The following is a 24,789-nucleotide window of genomic DNA, read 5'->3' as shown; positions in this document are numbered from 1 at the left end:
CTCAAACACATAAAACCAAAAAAATGTTCATTTAAGTTGAAGTTAAAGAATTAAAGAATGACAAATTATATAAAATTATATTTTATTCACAAACCGATCTGGGGTGCGTTTCCCAAAGTCAACTATGATCGCAAGTTCCGCCTTTACCAACAGAGTTCAACAGAACTTGCAACCATTTTTACATTAAAAAATATCATAATTTAGAAATAAAAGGCCATTTTCTACCCTGATTTTAGCCCTCTGATTTGAACGCTCTGTTGGAAGGGGCGTGTCTGCTGTGAGACTTCACTGCTGTGATTGGCTAACATCTTTGCATATGAAATAAGTATTACATGTGGAACTCTCTCAGAATCTTTTACTACGTTTTAACTGTTACAGCTGTCAAGATTAACCAATCGTGAAAAGTGTTAATTATAGCATTATATTTAGTTCGACTCCTGAAGGTTGCAGCGATGAGCATGTAGCCGATGGCAGAGATGAATGCAGTGATCTCATCATTGCAACTTGATTTCTGCACTCTCACAAATGCTTTCATCATAACTAACAGTGCAAACATGATGTAAAATAAGAGATTCATTGTGCAGCGTAGACAGTGTCATTGATTATAACAGACTCAGTCACTGTTTGATTGACAGCTCCAGCGATTGTCAAGTGAGCATTCTTTGATCGCTTTCTATATATAATTTAATCACTGTTTAAATAACATATTATTTTCATCCTTATTTTCATCCACATAGACAAAGAACATCTGACTGTACATGAATCATTACATATCAGATCAGGCATTCGAATGAACACAGTTACTTACATGTTGTGGCATTACTGTCGAGTCCATATCGTAAAAGTCTGTTTGCAAAGCCTGCGCTGAAATGCGATTTATTTACCCAAGAATCCACAGTGAAATGTACCGAATACAAATAAATAATGCTCAACTGAGACATTCACATTGTTGAAAATAAATAACCATATTCCTAGCATTAGGACCTTTAAAGGTAATGTTATTTTTAGTCCTGTATCGCTCTTCTCTCCTCGTCATCTCACTAACACGCCAGTGGGCGGGGCTAACGTTGTAATAATGAAGTAGGTGTTGATTTCTTCTGCGGAGGCGCCGTTTCATCTATCTAGATCTATCTAGGCATATTCCAGGATCAGTTGTTCGCTGGGCCTGGTGTCAATAAAAGCTTTTATTGGACTAACAAGGAAGATTTCAGTTCTGAAACTTACAGGATATTCTTATAGTACGATGACCTCTTATACATCAAAAGCTTAAGGAAAAGTTGATTTCTCAATTCATGACCCCTTTAAATAAAACAATAAAAGTTAAAAAGAACATAAAATGAAAGTGATTTTATAGTAACTTGGCCCGTTTTTGATGGCATCCTCATAATCATGCTTCTCTGTTCCTCTCCTCCTTCTCCCTTGTCTGTTCCTTTCTGTCCCTCCCTCTCAGGAGAAACAGGACAAGGCCGTGTTGTTAGCAGAGATGGCTAATCTGAGGCAGAACAACCAGCGTCTCCAGGAGGAATCGCACTCAGCCAGTGAACAGCTCCGCAAGTTCAGTAAACTCTTATCCTCTACCATTCCCGAGAGGAAATGAGTGCTTCCTTTCATTTGAGAAGAGAAGATCTTTGTGTACCTGTTTAGCTAATTTAATTCAAAGTCTCTTATCGCCCAGTACATCCACTGTCCCGCTCGCCCTCACATAAGGCAAGTCTGCCAGCCCGCCTTCACCACACGAACCTGTAAGATTTACGAAAGTGTGACGGAGGGAAACCGAGAGTTTATGCGGGTCTGCCTGACGACTTGAGACTTTAAAGCTTTAACTTAAAGCCGGTACAGATGTATTTTTAAACAAACAAACAAACACACACACGAGTCCTACCTTGAAACGAGCGAGCTCCTCATCTGATCGAACTACTTTCGGAACTATTTTCTCATTGTAGATTTATTTTTGTACTCAACGAGTCGACACTAAGCTTGAGCCAGTGAAACTGAGAGGCCTATTTAATGCACAGTCAGCTCAACAGCCAAAAAAAAATCAAAAAATCAACAAATCAGAAAATAAACACTTGAGCCACGTGTGAGATCCTGAGAAATCACGGTACTGTAAGTGTGAGAAGAGGTACAGTGCTCTGGAAATGACTCACAGATAATATCGTATAATTATAAATCGCATACTCTCATGTGCAGGTACATTAAACGCTGTTGTATTCATATTTATAGTCAACTCATCTCAACTGATTTATCCTCCATAAATCTTCAACACAGACTTGATAGTGACTCTGCAATAATGGCAAAAACGCGTGAAGAGATGGAGAATCACCACCACCGCTTTCTAACGGAAAGCATCCGCTACTAAAACTGTGATGTTACACCCAAGTCTTTGATCATTTCCTCTGTGCACGGACATCAGTCAGTCTTTAAGTGACAGTGTCATGTGACAGAAAATGCCACTTGCTCTTTTATGTATAGTTTTGGCATAGCACTGTGTGTAAACTTGGGCTGTTCTGTCAGTTTCCGACACTGTATATGTATATGCAAAGCCGACACTAAGAAACCCTAGTCAGCTCTGTTCCATACAGACTCTATTTTTCTATTTGTATTTAGTTCAGGTTTATCAGGTGAAACGACTGTTGGCAATAGATGGCTGTTTTCAACTTCTAGACAGATCATCGTGTTTACATACTAAGACGATCCACGACTGCGGTTGGTTATGAGCTCTGGAAAATCGTCAAGAGTAACTGGAATAACAGTCAGGCTGGATCGAATACGGTTTATCATGTACCCCATGTTACTCTGTACATGTCTGCCTTAAAAGTGGTCAGCTGTGACCAGTGATGTGTTGTAATTTACGACTCATATCAGCTCTCTCCTTCCCTTTAACCTGATGCGACTGGAAAAATATCTCCTCCTCTCTCAGGACCCGTAAGCTGCCCTCTCGATGACCTGATCTCTATTCGCCTATTTATTCACAACAAAGCAAAAGCACTGCAACAGTCAGTCATCATAGCTATAAGTGAAAATATGTCTCTGCTCTTCTCAGACACACAAAAAACAACTATATACATGCCTAGGACAGTAACTAGCACTGTAAAAAGCAAAGGTTTTTATTTATGGGGTGAGAGATACAAATAATAGACCTGACATCATTCATTTCAGCTGTTTTAGTAGTGTGATTGTACATACAGTGATTTTATACAAAGCTTTGAACTGCTGATAGCTGACGTTACATGTTTCTCCCCACTATTATGAGGAAAAAATACATTTAAAGGGATAAGAATGAAAATTATGTCATCGTTTTCTCACCCTCATGTCGTTCCAAACCTGTATGACTTTCTTTCTTCATGTGAAGTATAATAGTTTGGGTTCCCATTGGCTTCCTTACAATACAATGGAATTGAAACAACACTAGGGTGAGTAAATGATGACAGAATTTTCCCTTTAAATAAAAGTCTGTATACATGTTGGAAGCTTTTAGTTACATGTCGTCACCCTGGACATATTATCATGTTATGATAAGCTCATACCCCCCCCCCCTCTTTTTAGATCAGTTTTTACCGTTTTCTCTGATTCTCATCTCATTGCTGTGACTACATGAAATTCACCCACTGTGTTTTTTTTTGTCAATGAAGCGGGAGGTTTTTCAGACTCTTGGTGTCTCACTCAGTTACTGGGTGTCATATCTACACCATGGATTGTCTTATGATTTATGTTTGTATGCTTGTTTGATAGTTGGGTGGAGGTGTTTTAATTAAGTTTGTTCTTTTTTATTTTATAAAGGGTAAATATGAGTAATATACTTGTGAAAACATCTATGTGCATCTGTGTTGCGCATTCTTAAATCACGGCAAATTATATAGTCCAGCTGTAATATTTGAAGGTTTATTTTTATGTGTAATATTTTGACTATTTATTTTGATTCTTTTTTTGTTTTGTTTGTTTGCTCTTTTTATAAATACAGAAAGACAAATTCAAGGTGAAAATGACAAGATTACAGATTTGGTAACATTATTGGAGGGTACTGAGTTTATGTATGTATTTTTTTAGTTTGTCCTTTATATTTTGATTCATGATCTTTTGTACAAAGCTGATTTTATCCTTCTTTTTTTTTCTGAACTATTGTAATTCATCTTTTTTGTCTCTGTTTCCATAAGCTTCATGCATGAAACAGTGGCTCCAAATGCCTTGATTTAACTATTGATAACTGATCAATCTTTCAGTTTCTTTGGGGATGTTGTATCAATGAGTGTACATTTAATAAGTGTAAATTATGTTTCCATTATTTTATAAAAAATATATATTAAAATATTTCATAATGATACCAGTCTTGACTGTTATTTTATTTCACCAATATTTTATGCTATACTGGGAGGGGGGAAGAAAGATGCAAGCAATTGACATGTTTTATTGTTGTTAAAGGAGTCCTTGATTATGATTTCACTTTTTTAACTTTGGTTAGTGTGTAATGTTGCTGTTTGAGCATAAACAACATCTGCAAAGTTACGACGCTCAAAGTTTAATGTAAAGGAAGATATTTTCTTTAGAGAATTTGCTGTTTAAGGACTACAACAAGCTTCTTCCTGGGTTAGTGACATCACTAATCCTAAAATTTACATAAACCCCGCCCCCGAGAACACCCAACAAAGGGGGTGAGGCCATGTTGGGCTGCTTTAGAGAAGAGGAAGAGTTGTTGTAGTAGAGTGTTGTTACCATGCCGTCATTTTACGCCGGACTGCTTCACAAACGAGGGTCAGTTCAACACAAAAGATTAACATGACGGCACATGCTAGTCGATGAGTTGAATCAACTCCACAGCAACTACATAAATTTATCCACTAATCATTCAGAAACATCCAGTTTCATTCTAAAAGTTGTAACTTCTTCCTGAGTCTCTCCATCAGTGTCCGACTCCGGTTTGAACAATGTAAGGCTGAACACCGTTACCGACAATCCTCATTTTGGCTGCGTGAGATTCTCCAGCTTTGTTGTTGTTGAGCAACCGAAGCATGAGCTGTTAAAGCTCCGCCCTCTTCTGGAAAGCATTTGCATTTAAAGGGACGCACAAAAATGGCGTGTTTTTGCTCACACCCAAATAGGGGCAAATTTGACAAGCTATAATAAATGATCTGTGGGGTATTTTGAGCTGAAACTTCACAGACACATTCTGGGGACACCAGAGACTTATATTACATCTTGTAAAAGGGGCATTATAGGTCCCCTTTAAGTCTGTAAATCCTTGAAGGGGGTCGTACTATGATAAATCTGAAGTCTAAAAGATTTATCTGTTGCTGCAAAAACATCTCTGAAATCCTTGGATTTCAGACATCAGTAACCCCAAAACCTTAACACCTTTTTGATATTCAGAATCTTGGCCTAACCATTACTAGTTAGTAATATGGAGGAAGTGGGACAGATGCTATTATTCCTAAAAACCAGAAGAAGAAAAAAAGAAGTATGGAACAAAAGATTTGCGGTTTGAATGCAACACTGGCTCCTTCTGCTGGTCATCAATAGGCATCCTTGAATTAAGGAGGGAAAATAAGTAAAAATAATTTTAAGAAACATTGTTTAAAATAATAAAGACATTGCCAGTCCTTCCCCCCCCCCCCAGCAACAAGCCTCATATTTTTCCCATTAAAACAGTCACCAATGCCCAACATTAATTAGTAAACCAATGAAGAATCAGCGATCTGTTTAATTTTATTACACTGAAGTTTTTTAAATCAAAGCAGCAGCACAAAGAAGCTTCAGTTAAGAGTTTATTTACTTTGTAATCATGTTCGTTTGTTCAACAGTGCTGGGTAGATTATCAATGAAAGTCAATAACTTATGATTAATTTGCTGCCATATTAAACTCGTGTAATCAATAAAATAGTAAGTCTGATTATGAGTATTTTCCAGATTTCTACCCAGAACTAGCGATCAAAATCAAAAAAATATTATCATTCCGACATGTTGCTACAAGTCAACATTGCGGGTGGTATTTGTCGCCTGTCCCTTTAAGATGACATGGTATCTCAGCCATCATGGCGGAAGCTGCAGCAGACTGTAACTTACACTCATTAGAAACAGAATAAAAGAAGCAGTAAAGGAAAAGCTTTCTATTGTTAGTTCGCCATGTATAAGATTTCATCATCACCAAGAGTAAAGCTGCTGATGAAGGCGGTGACTGACTTTCTAGAGCAGAGTAGCTGAAGTCCAGCTCAAGTGTTGACAGATACTTCAGTCAGTCATTGTATTAATAATAGACACAACATACTTGACTCCAGACGGAAGGATATAAACATTGTTTACTTTACGTATTTTTGATCTTACGGGGGTGCAGCGCTATTAAGGAAGTCCCTGGCAATATTTAAGTTCATTTACAAGGTAAAATCGCTTTATGTCATGTGAAATGTGATGCTTTAAACGGGAAAAGTAATTTTAGTAGAGTAAAGGTCATCTCTGGTTCAAGAGGACCTGAAACACCTCAGGCTGATTATTCGTATAGAAAACACTTCTGTAAAACATCACCAGTTTTGTTAGCCTCTAAAATGCCATAGATTAGTGTTTTGTACAGCATCAGCGCGCGCTGCACGGTCACAATAGGGTTTAGCGGACAAAGTTGGCGGTTAAAAGTGCTGACGTGTCCTTTGGCGTGCGGTCAGTGCCGGAGCTGGAGGGACACGCCTCAAGCATCTTTAACCGGGAGTCAGCAGCAGTCAACGCCACGTCAAAATGTCAAGAGCCGGCCGAAGGTCCAAAGCTTTGCACGCCAATAACGGGCACGCGCTGGTCGGTTGGGATCCGCTGAGAGTGGCGCGCGTGCGCGTGCTGCTGCTGTGTCTCTGCGGCGCGCTGTCGCTGGCCATGATTCTGGCGCTGTATTTGTCTGCAGAGCCCAGCAGCACAATACAGCATCATGCTGCACATCTCATCAGGGACAGGGTGAGTTGACATTGAGCTAAAGTATGGGAATGCATTTTAACGACATGTTACGACTATTTATCTAACACTTTCCGTCATACTTTAAGGGTTGGTTTACCCGAAGATGAAAATTTTGTCATTATTCACGCCTGAATTATATATGATTAACTAAAACTATGAAAAAAATAATAGAAATAAAGCTAAAATGACATAAAATATAAATATTAAATGGAAAAACTACAATGCTTATGGTGTACAGAAAGGTCACTCCCTTTTTTTTTATTTTAATTTTCATCTTTTATGTTCGTATTTCAAATAAATGCTATTCTGAGATGTATGGCAAACACGAATATCTGAATTTCAAGTGACAAATATTTCTAAATGATCTAATGTTGAGTCTCAATAAAGGTTAAATACTATAAATAAAAACTAAAACTGAAATTAATATGAAAACTGAAAATGTAAAAATAATTCAAAATATTAAGGAAAATAGTAACTGTTAATTGTAGTAAAACTTTTTTTCTTGGCAAATAAACTATATCTATTCTTTTTACTACTTTATATATAATACCCAGCCTCTTTGCCTGATATGGAAAATAGCAGTGTGAACACTGCCTTCTACATGAAAAAAAAAAAAAAAAAAAAAAAAAAAAAAATTATATATATATATATATATATTATTATTATTATTATTATTATTTTATTATTATTATTTATTTATTTATTTTTTACGTAGAAGGCACACTGCCATACTCCAAAAGTGACCAATTGTGCACCATATTCCTTCAGATATCGCATGCGAAGTTATCGCATGACACACAAGTTGTATGGACTACTTTTATGATGCTTATTTTGTCATTATTCAAATCACAGCCCAGCCTGCTTTAGTCCTGACCTGCTCAAACACACCTACTTTGATGTTTCTAGCAATCCTGATGACTTTTATTAGCTGGTTCAGATTTGTTTAACTAGGATTGAGCTAAATTCTACAGGACGTGGCCTGTTAGGATGATTAGACATCCTTTTAAGCCAAGATAAATATAGTCATATGTCCACCTCTTCCTTATTCTTTCTGCAGCTTTCCCATAAGCCAAGTAAACACTCTGTGGCACAAGTGAAGAAGTTTGCAGCACAGGTGGATGGGCATCGGCTCTGGGAGACTCACCTGCGGCCCCTCCTAATTGAACGAGTGCCTGGGACTGCAGGCAGTCAGACCATACGACAGGTAATGCCACATCCTGAAGCATACATATTCTACTACTATCTAAACACCGCAAAATACATTGTTTTCTGTTGGTTATATTTTTCAAGATATAATTGCGGATTTCTCCAGCTTATATGTAGCCAGTAACATCATAGCTCTCTTCTTAAACTTTACAAAAGTTCTCTCGCCTCTTTCAACTACAGCATATCTTGTCCCAGCTGGGTTCACTGTCGGCAGGATGGACGCTGGAGGAGAATTCCTTCGTCGCATCCACCCCGAAGGGTGATGTGACCTTTACCAATGTGCTAGCAGTGCTGGACCCCTCGGCTCCTCGCAGGCTGCTCCTAGCATGCCACCATGACTCAAAGATCTTACCCTGCAGACCCTAAAAACCCCAAGCGGGTGTTTGTGGGTGCCAGTGATTCAGCCATTCCCTGTGCCATGATCTTGGAGCTGGCTGCTGCTCTGGACACACAGCTTAAAGCCCTCAAACACCAGGTAGATCGCCATCATGAGGAAAAGAGTTCTTCTAGACATTTTCTAAAGCCTTTTTCGGACGGGACTCGCTTTCTAAACACTTTTTACCACCCTGACATCTGTGATTTAATGTACCAATATGGACGGAACTAACATCTCCATGTTTATTACAGAGGTGGGAGTGTGTGTTCTCTAGATGTGGGCATTACAGAATGACGTATATGTATTTTATTTGATATAATTTTAATTTATTAAAAAAAAAAATTAAATAAATGGCTGTTTATAATAAACCCATGTAAGACATCTAGACAAGTAACTTACTTGACACTAATATTAAAATGGGCAGTTTATGCAATTTGGCTCTATTTATTATTTTATCATTTTATTTTTTCATCGGATACCAGTCATATTGAACTGAAATGAAAGAATGCAGAAGATTGGTGCGTACACGCTAGCTTAGGTAGGTCAAAAAACACCTGAGGAGAAGTGTTAGGATAATACAATATCAGCAGTCACAGACTTTTGTGTTCAGACGGGATTAGATTTCTCAGAGGACTGTTGAGTTAGCCGAAAAACAGTAGGTAATTTGATCTGGAATTTTTAATGAGGTTGTGTGCGAAAAACACGGACATGGCAGATTTGGACGGGATTGAAATCACAAAGTACGCCTGTGAAACAAGTCTTCTGGGAAAACTAGTCCTGTCCGAATAGGGCTTAAAAACATTTGCCATTTTGAACAAGAAAGAGCTGCATCACTGAGCAGATTGTGTTGAATCAAGCGTCTCTTTCTCTCCAGAGGTCTGCGGTGACATTGCAGTTGGTGTTTTTTGATGGAGAGGAGGCATTTGAGGAATGGACAGAAACAGACTCTCTCTACGGCTCTCGTCACCTGGCTGAACTTATGGCCCGTACCCCCCACCCTTCTGGAGCCACCAAAACCAGTCTACTCCAGGCCGTGGTGAGTTTGTGAAAGGTATATATATATATAAAGCAATATATATTGCTGTATGATTAATGGTAAAGAATGTTAATGGATTTTATTTCAGGGTATTGGCAAGTGTCAGCATGTCCAATTTAATACTTATTTTAACTAATTGTGTGACACTAGAGCCAAGGAGGGAAATATTAAAAAATAAATAAATACCCTGCTGTTGTTTTTTTTGTTTTTTTTATGTTAAAACTCTATTTTCCTTCCAGGATCTGTTAGTCCTGCTGGACCTGCTTGGTGGCCCAGAACCATTGATTGTCAATCACTTTGATAACACAGCAAGATGGTTTGACCGACTCATTGCAGCAGGTATAAGTTAAAAACAACCCAGATTGAGTTTTCTACCTACAAACACGTGACCTCTACAGTAAGCATTCCTCTCTGTCTCTCTTTCAGAGAAGAGACTCCACAAACAGGGCTTGTTGACATCTCATCCATCAGAACAGAGTTACTTCAGGAAGGATTTTTATCTTGGCCCAGTGCAGGATGACCACATTCCATTCTTAAACAGAGGTATAGACACAGTCAGACAATATACACTACTGTCCAAAGTTCTGGGGTCAGTAAAAATTTTGTTGTTGTTGTTTTTTGAAGATGATGAGAAATCAAAATTGCCTTGGTCTTTTGACATATAAGAGGTCTTTGTACCAATAAAACATCCTGCAAGTTTCATAGCTTAAAATGTCCTTCTCATTATAAACAAAGCATTTATTTAATCAAGCTCCAAAAACGGCTCGTTTGGATATTGTGGGATCTGTGACGTCACACGGGCAATACATTTGCATATGACTGCCTCCAGAGCAAGACATCGACGAATAGTTATAGATCATCGCATCATAGGCCCCGCCCACTGGCATTCAGTCGCTTAACGGCTGACATTCGCATTAAACACAATTAGAACTCATTATAATCACTGACACTGTCTACACTGATACAGTATACAGATGTGCGCTCAGTTTCTGACATACTCCACACACTTGAGTCTGTCGACAACAGGACAAATGAAAGAGCATTCGCTTTGACTCGTCCAGTTTAAACGGCTCATTTGAGTCTCTGTACAGACTTCAGAAGCTTCCCAGTGTCGGATACAAGTGGATTCAGATCACGTCAGAGGATTATATGTTTGTTTTTTTTGTAAACGAGGCACAGTGTAATGGAGAGTTTGCAAAGAAACTTTTGTTGTGAGATGAAGCAGCAACTCTGTTGGATCTGACAGCAGCTGCATCACAAACTTCAAGTAAATGATTTCATAATGCTTTGTCTTTAAATTATGGTTTTACATGGATAATAATATTTTCAAAACACTTACTCGTGTGCAATAGCGAGTAAGCGTTGATACTGTTTCCTATGCAGTGACATTAGCCAATCATAAGTGTGGCTGTTTACTGACAAGCCTTAAAAGGAGCTGTGCCTTAAAACAGATCATTTCAGACAGAGGGTCAGAATGAAGGGTGAAAATAATCATTTTGCCGCATATATTTTTATTGCCGCATATAAAAACATTATAAGTGAACCTCAAGGAACACATTAAAATAATAATTTAAAAAAAATCCATGTCATGACTCCTTTAAATTGATCAAAAGTGACAGTACAAAAGATTTTCAAATAAAAGCTGTTCTTATGAACTTTCTATTCATCAAAGAATTATGAGAAAAGTGTCATGGTTTCAACAACAAAAAAATAAGCAGCACAACTGTTTTCAACATTGATAATAATAATAAATGTTTCTTGAGCAGTAAATCAGCATATTAGAATGATTTTCATGTGACACTGAAGACTGGAGTAATGATGCTGAAAATTCAGCTTTGATCACAGGAATAAATTACATTTTAAAATAACTTTAAATAGAAAAGAGTTATTTTAAATTGTAATCATATTTGGCAGTATGACCATTTTTACTAAATGCAGCATTTGGTGAGCAAAAGAAACTTCTTTCAAAATCATACTGACTCCAAACTTTTGAACGGTAGTGTACGTATATAAAGCGATACACATATCACAGTTTGTGTTTACCAAACAACATAAAGCTAATTTTAAATTTGTCCTGTTTGTACCCCTGAACCAGGTGTACCTGTGCTGCACTTGATCCCCACACCGTTTCCTGTTTTCTGGCACACGCTGGATGATGCGGAGGAGAGGATGCACCGGCCCACGGTGGAAAACCTCACTAGAATCCTGGCCATCTTTGTGGCTGAGTACCTGAGCCTCTAAACATGTCATAATGATCATCCTACAGCAGACGTTTACTCACATGACCACGTGTTCAGCGCAGTTGAATGTGAGCTAATAATAATAGAGCCATAGATCAGAATGACCAAAGAAACACACATGCAGTATAATGATGTGTTTATTTGGAATGTGAATGGTACATACTGATAATATTCCTATATTTTTCTGCTGAAAAGAGCCATGTCTCATAATAGGACAAACACTCATGTTACGGCAGCTGTATAAGCTGTATATTGTGGTAAAAGACTATTCTTTTGACTGAGAATGAAAAACTGGCAATGAAATACATTTAATGACTGTTTTTAGTTCATTAATCATAATTTGCACAGTATGTGCTATTGATGAACTACATTTTAAATGTTGTTGCATTCAAGCTGTGTTGGGGAAAGCCAGTGGCGGTGCACTTTACAAGATCTTATTTTTTACATTCTTTAATTATAAAGCTGTTACTATTATCAACCAAAAGACCAAGCGAAGGGTCTGATGGATATTCGTAATAAACTTAAGGAAACACTGGAACAAAGTCTCAAATTTTGTTGTTGTTGTTACAGTGAGATTGACTGAGTTACGGCAAATTAAAGTCTGCTGCTGTATTGATATGCAATTCTTTGGGACCACAAAAACAAAGTAGCGATAGATCTTTTCTCCTGTACTGTAACGTATATCCAAGTGAAATGGATTACAGAAAAAGAAAAAAAAAAAAAATGTAGGGTGGGACTTGATTCAGTCCATTGGTTGTTAATTGAAAGTTGACATGTGAATGTGAGCTTGCAGTCAATTGTAAGAAATGGGATCAATAAGAGATCAATAATATCCATTTAGAAAATAGATGGGGTGAATTTTCATTTCATGCCAACTTAAAGGGTTAGTTCACCCAAAAATGAAATTTCTGTCATTAATTACTCATCCTCATGTTGTTCTACACTCATAAGACCTTCGTTCATCTTCGGATTACAAATTAAGATATTTTTGATGAAATCCGACAGGTTTTTTTTAATCGAAGCAACGAAATGACCAAATTCAAGGTCCAGAGAAGTAGTAAAGACATGGTTAAAATAGTCAACATGACTGCAGTGGTTCAACCTTAATGTTATGAAGTGACGAGAATACTTTTTGTGCGCAAAAACAAAACAAAAATAATGCCAATTTTTCCACTTTCTTGTCAGTCTCCTATGCTGTTGACGTAGTGAACCAGTGCAGCGATTCCGTGTTTACGTCCGAACGCAGGCTCATTATTGGCCGGCTCCTGCTTCAGCATCACACGCATGCGTCGTGCTGCTCACAAGAACAGCGTCGGCCAATACTGAGCCAGCGTTTGAACGTAAACACGGAAGTCTGCACTGCGTTCACTGTGTCAACTACGTATGACAACAGTTCAAATTGTTGAATAAAGTTGTTATTTTTGTTTTTGCGCACAGAAAGTATTCTCGTTGCTTCATAACATTAAGGTTGAACCACTGTAGTCACGTTGACTATTTTAACGATGTCGATGTTAGTACTTTTGTGGACCTTGAATGAGGTAATTTCATTGCTTTCTATGGGAGATAAAAAACCTCTCGGATTTCATCAAAAAATCGTATTTTCCTGAACTACAGTATGCACTGGAACACAAAGGTTACTTTTCTTATTCTCAATGTGTTCTAAAAACTTTACAAAAGTTACAAAAAAATAGTAAAATTTAAAAAAATGCCATTTGCTGACAGTTGCACTGATGCTCTGTTTTGTTAAAGGTGCTGTAAGTGATTTCAGCCATTTCGCTTACTTCTGCCAGACTGTCAGCCAAACACACATCAGAAAACACAACCGCATAGACGGCTAAAAAGCGTCAGCAGATTCCCCTGACTCTGTCAAAACTTTGACTTTTGACCTGTATTCCACTGCATTCGTTTTAGTAGTGTGCTGGTCCCAGATGTCGGAGAGGGGGCGGGTGGGCAGAGAGCTGCTGGGAGCAGGAGAAGAGTGCGCTGGGGCTCCCTGGTGGTGAGAGCTCCTCATCAGAGCTCAGGAACGCTCCTGCTGATGTTCTGCTGGAACACAGGAATAGCTCTGATATTAAATCTGAAACATGTCATACTGAGATCAAATAGGAATATGTAAATGTATTGAAGTTAGAGATATGTTCTGAATTTTTCTGTGACCCATCCAGCAGAGGGCAGCATAGACCCAATGTTAGAAAACAATAGAACGCAACTGCTTTTCTTTCGAACACATCTGAATGCTCTTTAACCATTTAAAGCAGAGGTTCTCAACCATTTGGACTCAAAGGACATGACTTTTCCAGTTTTTGTCATTTAATAGATAAGGTTTTTTTTTGTTTTGTTTTTTTTAAGTGATTTTCACTGGAAATTCTACCAATTCTATTAATTCTACACTATAAAATATGTTAGAATTTGGTGTAGGAAAAGGTATAAAAATTGTACTTTTAAAATTAGGCTAATTCATATATCCAGTGGAAACCCTGGTTCTTCAAAAATGAAAAATAATTGTTGAGGGGGTGAATTAAAATATGTTGGTTTTCAGTTGTTTTAGCTCAATGAAATGCTTTTGTCTTATTTTAAATAATTTTAAAGGGATAGTTCACCCAAAAATGAAAATTGTCAACATTTACTCATCCTTAAGTTGTTCCAAATCCTGTACGAGTTTCTTTCTTCTGCTGAACGCAAGATATTTTGAAGAGAGTCGGTAAACAAGCGGTTAATGGGACCTCAATGACTTCCATAGTAATTTTTTTTCCATACTGTGGAAGTCATTGGGGTCCATCAACTGTTTGGTTACCCATATTCTTCAAAATATCTTCTTTCGTGTTCAGCAGAAGAAAGAAATTTATACGGGTTTGGATTTGGAACAACTTTAGGGTGAGTAAATGATGACAGAATTTCCATTTTTGTCGTCTTGAGGCCCCCATGTTGAGAACCTCTGGTCTAAACTTTTCATAGTGCTTAAGAAAGTAAGAGTATATCAGCAGGGATCCACTATGTCGTCCGGCCCCTCGTGTAAATAAAGTGAGGGAGTTTCTCTTACTCTTGACGGCTGGTCGCAGCTCTGTCCCGCTGTCGACGGTTCTTGAACCAGTTGCTGACTTGTGTAGCAGTGAGTCCAGTGGCTGCAGCCAGATCTCGTTTCTCTCGCGGCGAGGGGTACGGCTTTCTGCAGTACCACTCTCTCAACACGCTGCGAGACTTTTCCTGCGAGCAGAGGACGCAACCAAAACCTCTTGAAATCTCTCCCAAAAAGAAGCATGATTATTTTGAGACTGTAAATCAGTGATCTTATACACTGAGGACTCAACTGTACACCTATTGTGTTTAAAACAATGTGCTACACCAAAAGATTTGAAAACCTTGAAGCAGTAGCTGGTCTCCTCTCCATCCCAGATGGTACGTGGAAGAGGAAACTTGCGACGAATGCGGTACTTCCCCACGGCTCCAAGAGGGCGGCCCCGCTGAAGTTCAGCCTCCATGTAGTGAGCCCGGAGCCAGAGCTGTTGGAGGAGAGGGTGACTGCGTGGGGAGAACACGTTCCCCTCTAACAAGGCGTACAGCTCAGCAAACCGGCAGTGGTGGAAGGCGACCGCAGCCCGCGCCTTCAGCACGCTCTCCTGACTCTGTGTCATGGCCAGATACACGTTGGACGAAGTGGAACCAGAAGATAAAGAGCATAAGAAAGAGGACAAGCGATCCATGCTTCCACTCTGGAGAAGAACCTCACAAACACATGCCACCTGCTCTGGGGAGAAGCCCATCGCCATGATCGGACCAAGGATGGTGGAAGGTCTCACAAGGGATGTTGAGGAATTGTTCTGCAAAACAAGTTGTCCCTCTACATTACCAAAGTCCATTAAAGAAATCCAGAGGATGACTGAAAACTAATAATTAAATCCACACGACAGCAAGCTTCACAAGAATACAGAAATGTGCAGAAGTGTGCAAAACCAAAGTACCTTGTGATGTGAATGCAGTGTAGAAACTCTCAGGTCAGGTTCTCACAATAGTCCTTTTTGTTCTCCGGTGACGTGTTAACCAATAAGTGCAGCCGATGAGTGTATCAGGTTTTTTTTCTTTTAGCAGGTTTTACCTTCTTCAGCCACAGAGACCCGCCCAGACAACTTGGTACATGCAGGTAACCGGAGAGCATAGGGGTTAAAAAAACAGACAGTCACCAACACACACACGCACAAACCTTTCAGACTAAATGTTGTTTGTATTTGTATCAATTACCTGGGGAAGATGTCAGGTGCACAATGGAGCTTATTTAAATATGAAGGCAATCTTATTTTCTAATCAAATCATGGTGGCAGCATTTGTTAGACAATTTGGTTAGAGATTGCATGGTAGAAATAAGTATGTGTGTCTATCTACCTCATATTATATTATATATATATATATATATATATATATATATATATGCATGCAAGTAATGATGTGAAGATGTGTGTTTGTTTCTGAAGGGAAAACTATCTTTATGCTAAGGCATTTCAGTAAAAGTGCTTCTAAAAACGTAACTAGATTAATTTTAAACAGAGCATTCAGGTAGCATATATGTTTATTACATATCACAATAAAATGGAATATAAAAAATAAAATAACTATACGATACAAAACACATCTCTATAAAAAGAGATGTTGTTTACAATGAGGACAAAAACTCCCTTTGAATATATCACAAAAAAAAAAAAAGTCTTTGGTTTGATCAGCTGCATATTTTTCTGTTTGTACATGAATATGAAGCAAAAGTATTAAAAAGTGAACAGAAAAAAACAAAAACAAAAAAACAAATATAACTCTACTGACTAAAATACATGTGCATTAACATAATAATAATCATTACATTCTGGAAGAGTAATAGCAATACTCGGGGACAAACACATACACACACGCACACATTCCCTTACTTTCCAAAAAGTTAAAATATTGTCCAGGTGCTTGAGGGGAAAAAAGCAGAAGAAGAAAAAAGAAAAAAAAAAAACCTTTGGCAAGTCAATACAACAACTATGTAACATGAATGTGAAATACAAAGACGCTACACAAAGCAAAATCACTTGTGTTATACCACAAAATGGAGTGTAAACCTAAGATAGAATGAGGGAAACAGCTTTAAGGTTATCATAGAATGACCCAAAAATGATTGATAAATGCATTAAATATTGTTAAAAACAAAAAACAGACATAAAAAGACAGGTATACTTAAGGCTAGAGTTAACACAGAGTGATTACTGTGCACCAATGAAAAATGTCAAAATCTCACAGGCCTAATATTCCACAAAAGCCTTAAATGTACAGTTGAATGGTTTAAAAATAGCACCAAATTTTGTAGGGCCAGAGAAGAAATGTAAATGCTTCATGAATAAAAACTAAAATGTGCAAAACATACAGAGCTGTTCTCTGCATTAAGCAATCAGTCAGGTGGTGTTAATGACCGGTGTTGAAAAAGTCATACTTGTAGCTTTGAATCACCTAGTCTAAATTGCATCTGATTAGAATTAGGTGAATAAAAAAGACAGACGTTTCCTGTAGCTATGTGGAAATCCTATAATTAAAATATTTGATTTCAAAATATAAAAAGATAGGAAAAACAGGACAAGTGAAAAACATAAAGAGGAAAAAAAAAAGAGAAACATTTCACTGTACATGTACATGTTAGATCTGTAGTGTAAGAAGTGGCTGTTTTTAACAGTAAACAAATCTTAGGGTTCAGTTATCATGCAGAACAGTTGCATAGACTAATATTCAGTACTTCAATTCCCTTCAAACACTAGAGCCTATATATATGTTTATACAGTTTCATAGTAATTAGCTGGAATGCTTGGGTAAAGCTCAATGGTTAATCTACGGAAACCAATGTCAATTATCTGTCATATCAAAACATACAGGATGTCCATGGTCAGCTTAGTGCACCATCATGAACTTACTGTATACACAGAATATAAAAACAACAAAAATGGTAAGAGTGCTTCACTGCATGTTCAAAGTATGTTCAAATTCCAAGCATCCTGCCATCCACAAATCTGATACATGTACCATCCACTCACCTAGGCCAATTCAATGTTAAAGAAAATCAATTAAAACAGCACCTGAACCGAGCCTTTGCATGTAGTATGTCCAATGCAGTTGTGACAGGCACATTTTAAGGTTAGTTTGTCAACCGAGTCTCATCTTCCACCCAGTGCTGTGAGTTTACTGAACCGTTTTATCAGATTTCCTTCTCCCAATGCAGGGTGCTGCTGGTGCATCTAGGGATCTTTATGAGCCACCTGTACAGGATGTGTGAAGTAAACCTCCCAATGCCTAGCTCATGTTCAGACCCATTTCACACCAGGATACCAAGCATACACATGTATTTACCTCTATTTCATTGTCTCTAGGAGGAAAACCAAATATGACTTTTATTCTTAAAATGATAAAAGTTCTGTTCAGAGTCATTTTATCTATAAAACTGAGAAGTAACAAAAACGTAAGGCACAAAAGAAGGCATTCCCGCATGCTCTTCACTCCCAGATAAAACAATCTTGATTGCCTTTTACATATTAGTGCCTTTTTTACCACTTAGGTAGCCATGGTAGCCCTTGTACAAGCCACAAGCTGTGTTTCATCAAAATCAGGGCTAACATGTAGACGCAAACTTAGATTCCTAGAGGTGAATATTGGTTATACAAATGTCATCTCTGACAAAATGGCTGTGCCTTTTCCTCTACTGAACCTCTAGTCATGCCCTTGCTGAATACATTGTTTCCACAGATGAATTCAAAATATAAGAGAGAGAGGTTCTTTCCAACAAAGTTATTAGATTGAATACTTCCACTATTTAAGGAAAGGTGAGGAAAGACTCAAACCTCTGAGGTCATAAATCATAGTTCCTCTCGCTTCAGGGACATGGTTGAATGCAACTCTAACCAGGCTGAGATTTAACATGAACTGCATCTAGCAGAACTGATAATTACAAACCCAGGTCATCATCCACAGGGACAGACTGCAGTTGTGTAAGGATTTTCGAGTCCCCGTCCATGTCCTCCACTTCATCCAGCTGAGAATCTCTCTCCACATCCTCACCCGGAGGAGTGCCCAACAGGAGGGACTCTCCTCCTGGCAGGCCTAACAAAGCAGGGTCCTCTGGAAGATCCCCTTTCCCACGCATGTCAAATAATGTCAGACCAGCAGAGGAAGACAGTGGGACAGGGCTCCAGGCTGGCTGGGAGAGGTGGGGCCCAGTTGCCACACCGCTACAGATCGGACTGAGTGGTAGCATGCTATCAGGGCTAAGGGTCTGCTGGGATTGTAGGACGCCTGTAGGAGTGGGAGTGCTGGATGAGTCTGGGGTGTTAGGAGAGGCTCCTGGGGTTGGGTTGGCAATGGTCCCTGGCTCAGGGCTGCAGTAAAGTGTAGAGGAGCCAACAAATCCCAAATGAGATGGTTGTAGTGAATTTGAGGTTTGAGCAGTGAGTAAAGGTGCTGGTTGATTCTCAAGTGGATGTACAGCTGAGGGTTGGAGATCAAGGGTACTGTTGCTCGAGACCGAATTGTCTGGGACGGACTTGACAGGCATGCTTGCAAACTGGATGCCAGCTGGGATTGTAAGGATGAGTTTGCCGTTTTGAACACTTAGGATGGGGCTGCTCCCAATGCCACCTGCTAAGAGGAAGTTGCCTGGAGATAAAAGCAGAATAAAGACATATCATAACAGAACAAAACAAATTTTCCACTGCTGGTGAAATTCTTTTTGTGACATACCTGGAGAGGCAGAAGGCAGCTGAATCACCCCAGAGTTGAGAAGCTGAACTCCTGGGATGGTTCCAGTTGGGACACTCTGAGGAGGCCCTATTGGGCTAAGGCGTATCGGTCCCTGGGCAACACTCAATCCTGTTCCAGCTCCAGATGTCAGAATCTGGAAAGCACCTCCAGGGGACGGAATGGAAAGAGATGGTGTTGCTGGGACCACCTGAGGGAAGGAGAAGGTTCCAGTTGGAGTTCCCGCAATAGATGACACAGGCATAAGTTGAGGCAGTGACAGGGGGACCAGCTGAGGCTGGCCTGAGTCTTTGGGTTGGGATATAGGAACGACTTGAGTCGGGGAGGAGATGGGAATGACTTGCGTCCCCATGGAAGTCTGTATCTGTGGAAGGGTGGCTGAAGTAGATTCATCTCCTAGCTGAGGTGTAAGCACTTGTGTGACATGTCCATCAGCCATCTGGGGGAGTGATAAAGCACTACTGGTGCTTAGTGTGGTGGAGCCATTTTGGGGCTGTGCTTGAGCAAGTCTTGGACCAATGTGCAAGGTCTGTGTCTGAAACTGAGGAATGGAGACTTGGGGTAACTGTGGATTGACCGGGGAGACTGGAACAAGCTGGGGGCAAGATGACACTGTGGCTCCAGATGTAGGCTGCATCAGTTGAGAAACTGGAACGCCCTGTATCGATGGTACCACCTGGGGTAAAGATAACACTTGAGGGTTGGAGATGGAGCTGCAAGTTGGCGACTGAGGGTCAGTCTTTCCTAATACAACAATTTCGGGAGGCTGTGTGGGCTGTAATGGCACCATGGGACTGGAGATGACTGAACTCACAGAGCCAGCTGTTGATGCAGGAATACGATTTGGGGCCAGTATCACTGAAGGAAGAGACGTGGGAGAGATGACAGAAGTGGAGATGGTGGGCGAGGACATAGAGTTTGTAGGCAATGACTGATTACTATCTGGATTCTTCAATGCTTCTGGAAGACTGATGAAATCCAGTGGAGAGACATTGCTGCTGGCTGTTTTTGCATCCTCGCTAAGAGAGAGAGGTATTGTGCTAGTTAGACTGGCTTGTGGATTCAGAACCACAGTGGGCAGGCTGCCTTGGGCCTCCATATCATTGATGCCTCGTTCATCTTTGGAGATCACTTGAGCCCCATTAAGTAGCAATGGTGCATTAGCTGTAACAGGACTGAGAGTTACTGTGTGGCCATCGCTCAGTGTCAACCCATTAATAATGACCCCGGTTCCCGCCCCTGAGAGTATAGGGCTCCCATTGAGCAGCAGTGGATGAGAGCTTGTAAGGAATCCCCCGGTGCTGTTGAGAATAAGCTGACCAGTACTGCAAGGAGCACCAGTGAGGGATATAAGAGAAGCATTGGAGCTGCCTGTCTCTTGAGCAGCAGGTTTGTCAGTAATATCCTCCAGATCTCCTTTGCTGGCTTCATCTTCTGTGCTGTGGTTCCCATCAGATTCACTAAAGAAGAGACATAAATATTATTTGGTCAGACAGTCTTAATGTAGTTCCGATCAATGTCTACCATCAATTTCCAATCCTCAAAAGCTTTTTGACATCTGTATCAATAGAGAGAACTAAATTAATTACAAACCAGACCCAGTGAAGCTTGTGGTCTGAGAAAAAACCCTAGATTGTAGCCAACTTGCAGAGCGTACTGTCACTGACTCTCTTCTAGTGCTCAGTGTAGTCACAGACACTAGATAGATTTCATTTTTCACAAATTTAGCCAACCAGTTGCCATGCAAGTCTTGATTGTAAAAAGTCTGCTGGCTCTGATCAAATAGTCTTATTTTTGACTAAATATATTATTTTATGTGCTCCAGATTGTCACTAGTGGTCAACTGATATATCGGCTGATCAGGTTTTCTGTTTGGCCGATGTGTCGGAAACGGGATTTTTTATACTGCATAAAAACGTGTATGTTGAAACCCTTGATTTCAAACTATGCTGTGGTATTCAGTTGCCCACTATTCATGTCATTTTCACTGTGTGCTGCATGTAAAATTAGTGTTACCTTGTGCCTTGTCTTTATTTCAGTTCAATCAATTCCACATTTATTTGTATAGTGCTTTTCACAATACATATAGTTTCAAAGCAGCTTTACAGAAAATGCACGTCAACATAACAATTTAGAGTAATCTGTCACCAGAGGTGACTATCCAAATTATGTAATTTCAGAAATGTACATATGCAAATCACGCAGTTAGCTAACAATGTATTTATTTAAGGCAAAAACAATGAGCTCAATGATGAAACGAATATATTTCAACAATGATTAGGATATATAGCAAAATTTGGAATGGTGCAATGGTTTGCGTCATCTGAAGTCCTCGCAGGGGTTGGGGTCATCTTATCACAACTGTTGAGGCATCTGCAGTCATTTGAAGTTATTTGAAAAAAAATATGATTCCCAGTGCGCACAAACTTACCAGATTACTAAGTGCCCTGTAGGTTACAGTGTTTACTAATTATTTTATTCATATATTTTTAACTATTTCTTTGTGAAAAATACTGTAATAGGATTTCAGATTCAAGAAGTTCTAATTTATTAAATAGTAAAATAATAATAATAATAAATACCCTGTTATCTGGTGATGAGTTGACTTTTGATATTCATATTGATAGCCCTTTTAGGGCAGCTGAGGCCTACTGGTTAGAGAGTCAGACTTGTAACCTGAAGGTTGTGGGTTCAAGTCTCAGTACCAGCAGGAAATGTAGGTGGGGGTGTGAATAAACAGTAATCTCTGGTAATCTCTTCCACTCTCATTACCCATAACTGAGGTGCCTGTGTGCACTTGGATGGGGTAAATGCAGAGCACAAATTCCACGTCTGGGACTGTCACTTTTGACTTATTCACTGTCGTTTAAAAAAAAAAAAAAAAACTTAGACCCAAGTAAGATTACCAGATACCAATGTATTTTTTTTTTTTTTTTCATTAAAAAGTTTTCCTTTTATTGCTAGAAATTGGACTATAGTGATGTAATTTACAGTATATGCACTGCATACACCTTTTTTTATTTATTTATTTTAACTGCATACAGTCTATCATGCTGCTTTACAATTTATTGTTAAGTATACTAAACATGGAATCTGTACCATTTCTTGATCCGTTTAAAAATGTTTTATTGTTTTTATAAAACAATGTCAATGATTTTAATGCTAGTTTATCATTTCTGTTTTTTTTAGTTCTTGATCTTGGTATGTTTTGTTTGTTTGTTTGTTTGTGTTTGTGTGTGTGTGTGTGTGTGTTGTTTTCATGTACTACTTTTAGATTTTTGTGTGAATTTTCTTTCTTTTCAATATTTAATGTATTTCTGCATTATGTTTTCTTGAAATTATACGCATTTGCACAACACACAGTGCTTTTAGGGAAAAAAAAAAAAATGCATAACTGATTAATAAACTGCATTATCTAATGCAGTCTAAGTGTGGCTTACCTCTCCAAGTACTTATGTCTTCCTTAAATCTTAACGAAGGTATGTATGCATGCATGTATGTGTACATACTACACACACACACACACACACACACACACATATATACACATACATTATATATTCATTTGTTTGTTTGTTTATATATATGATCTTCTTATATCATATATATATACCATATAACCCCAATGGCCTCTCCATCCTGAGATCTAACTGTCCATGGACAGAAAGACATTGTGGTGCAGAGTTTCAGGAAACTCGAGCCACTCCTGGCGCCCCTTTCTCACATTTCACAACAAAGCAACATGCTTTCAGCCTTGTTTTCTGAGACTTCCTTGTCATTTTCACACGTCAAACACTTTAGTTAACAATGTTAGTGCAAGAAATATATTTAACTTTTTCACAGCTGTGTCACCCATCTGTGTTTAAACAATAAAATAGGCCTAGAAGAGTATATACAGTAAAATAACAAAGTAACAACCTCCTTCAGACCGGACAATCTGTTCAGACGTCAAGATTTTTACTTTACACCCTCGTCCTAGTGTAAACCTCACACACAATAGTGGTTTGTTTACTGCTCTCTTCTCTCAGTTTGACTCAAGAATGTCTCTCTTCGGCCTGAAAGAAAGCACTGTTCGTGTACTCACATAATCGAAATAAAATGCACTTACCTTTTGCTGTTGGTGCCGGACGGGGTCCGGTCCCTCTGTCGGCGATTCTTGAACCAGTTGCTTACTTGGGTCAAAGAAAGTCCGGTGACTTTGGCTAAATTCTTCTTCTCGACCGGAGTGGGATACCTGTTGATCTTGTAACATTCCTTCAGAGCGTTGCGCGACTTCTCCTTGAAGCAGTACACCGTCTCCTCTCCGTCCCAAATGGTTTTGGGCAAAGGAAACTTTTTGCGCAGTCGATATTTGTCCACGGCGCCTAGACTGCGACCCCGGGACCTCTCAGCCTCCTTGTAGCGCGCCTTCAAGTAGAGGTCTTGAAGGAACCCATGGTTACTCGGGTGGAAGTCGTGGCTGTCTAGGATGGCGTACAACTCTTTGAATTCCTCCCGGTGAAAAGCGACCAGAGCCTGGGCCTTCAGCAGGGTCTCGTTGCCACGTAGCAGATCGGCCGAAGGAGGGATGGTGGAGAGGAATCTCCACAGGCGATCCACATTGCCCGCTTGCAGGAGCGCTTCGCACAGACACGCGACTTGATCGGTGGAAAAACTGAGCGCCGAGTTCTGGAAGCTTTGGAGCAGTTGTTCCGAAACTTCGTCCGGATCCGTCTCCTCTTTCACTTTGGCTTCATCTTGCGTGGACTCCTTTGGGCCGTTTTCAGTTTGTTCTGTGGACTCCAAAGACAAGGAAGCCATTTTTATTTTAACTTTTTTTCCTTCAAGTTCCTCCTCCCTCCCCTTCTGTGTCTCTCTCCCATTCTCCCGTAGGCGAGTGAGCGCCGCTGCAGAGCGAGGCGTCACGCCCCTGCGTTTCGTCAACCTCCCCCATCTAGACATCCACCACAGGCCTGCTGCATTTCAGTCTGCCTGCTGCTTTACCATTGTGCAATCCTCACAGTTTTTCTCAGTTTGTGTGTTTGCATACAACTCCTTTTCAGACTCAAACTCACACAATAAATTACATAAATCAACATTTTCCATATTTATTTATTCCGTCCAGGAGCATCCATCTATCTATCTATCTATCTATCTATCTATCTATACAATAAAAATGTCTGGGTTAAAAACAACAAAAGTTGGGTTGAAAATGGACAAACTCAGCGATTGGGTTGTTTTAACCCAGCGGTTGGGTTAAATGT

At 39.4% G+C, this 24,789-nt stretch overlaps 4 protein-coding genes across 7 annotated transcripts in view; 2 read left to right on the top strand and 2 right to left on the bottom strand.

The window, feature by feature from the left end:
* The window catches only part of sipa1l3 (signal-induced proliferation-associated 1 like 3), a 93,163-nt gene extending 88,842 nt beyond the window's left edge, over nucleotides 1–4,321 (top strand). For both annotated transcript variants that reach the window (XM_051870034.1, XM_051870033.1), the window contains one exon: nucleotides 1,451–4,321. In XM_051870034.1, the coding sequence (XP_051725994.1) occupies nucleotides 1,451–1,597 (147 nt within the window). In that variant the 3' untranslated portion in view covers nucleotides 1,598–4,321. The remainder of the gene's footprint in view (nucleotides 1–1,450) is intronic.
* Nucleotides 4,322–6,007: 1,686 nt separating this feature from the next.
* qpctla (glutaminyl-peptide cyclotransferase-like a) lies at nucleotides 6,008–12,401 on the top strand. Its single transcript, XM_051870256.1, is given in 8 exon segments — nucleotides 6,008–6,927; nucleotides 7,985–8,131; nucleotides 8,314–8,481; nucleotides 8,483–8,608; nucleotides 9,384–9,545; nucleotides 9,785–9,884; nucleotides 9,972–10,088; nucleotides 11,641–12,401. Coding segments are annotated over 8 exon segments (1,176 nt in total). The 5' UTR covers nucleotides 6,008–6,717; the 3' UTR covers nucleotides 11,787–12,401.
* An 885-nt stretch (nucleotides 12,402–13,286) lies between these two features.
* six9 (SIX homeobox 9) lies at nucleotides 13,287–16,208 on the bottom strand. 3 transcript variants are annotated; one of them, XM_051870259.1, is made up of 4 exons: nucleotides 15,745–16,208; nucleotides 15,145–15,603; nucleotides 14,826–14,989; nucleotides 13,287–13,831 (listed from the first exon to the last, which is right to left on the bottom strand). In XM_051870259.1, exons 2-4 carry the CDS (start codon nucleotides 15,550–15,552, stop codon nucleotides 13,693–13,695), a joined length of 711 nt encoding a protein of 236 aa, XP_051726219.1. In that variant the 5' UTR covers nucleotides 15,553–15,603; nucleotides 15,745–16,208; the 3' UTR covers nucleotides 13,287–13,692. The 3 variants fall into 3 exon arrangements, with proteins under 3 accessions (XP_051726219.1, XP_051726217.1, XP_051726218.1); XM_051870257.1 differs by having other exon boundaries at nucleotides 15,145–16,208; XM_051870258.1 differs by having other exon boundaries at nucleotides 13,287–13,828; nucleotides 15,145–16,208.
* Nucleotides 16,209–16,328: 120 nt separating this feature from the next.
* Nucleotides 16,329–24,516, bottom strand: six5 (SIX homeobox 5). The gene is made up of 3 exons (XM_051870255.1): nucleotides 23,655–24,516; nucleotides 19,529–21,006; nucleotides 16,329–19,444 (listed from the first exon to the last, which is right to left on the bottom strand). The coding sequence occupies exons 1-3, from the start codon at nucleotides 24,485–24,487 to the stop codon at nucleotides 18,738–18,740; spliced, it is 3,018 nt and encodes a 1,005-aa protein (XP_051726215.1). The 5' UTR covers nucleotides 24,488–24,516; the 3' UTR covers nucleotides 16,329–18,737.
* Between the last annotated feature and the right edge of the window lie 273 nt (nucleotides 24,517–24,789).

Source organism: Ctenopharyngodon idella, chromosome 18 (genome assembly GCF_019924925.1).
Source record: "Ctenopharyngodon idella isolate HZGC_01 chromosome 18, HZGC01, whole genome shotgun sequence".
Lineage (NCBI taxonomy): Eukaryota > Metazoa > Chordata > Actinopteri > Cypriniformes > Xenocyprididae > Ctenopharyngodon > Ctenopharyngodon idella.
The sequence above is the reverse complement of the archived record's forward strand: the minus strand, read 5'-3'. Positions and strand labels throughout refer to the sequence as shown.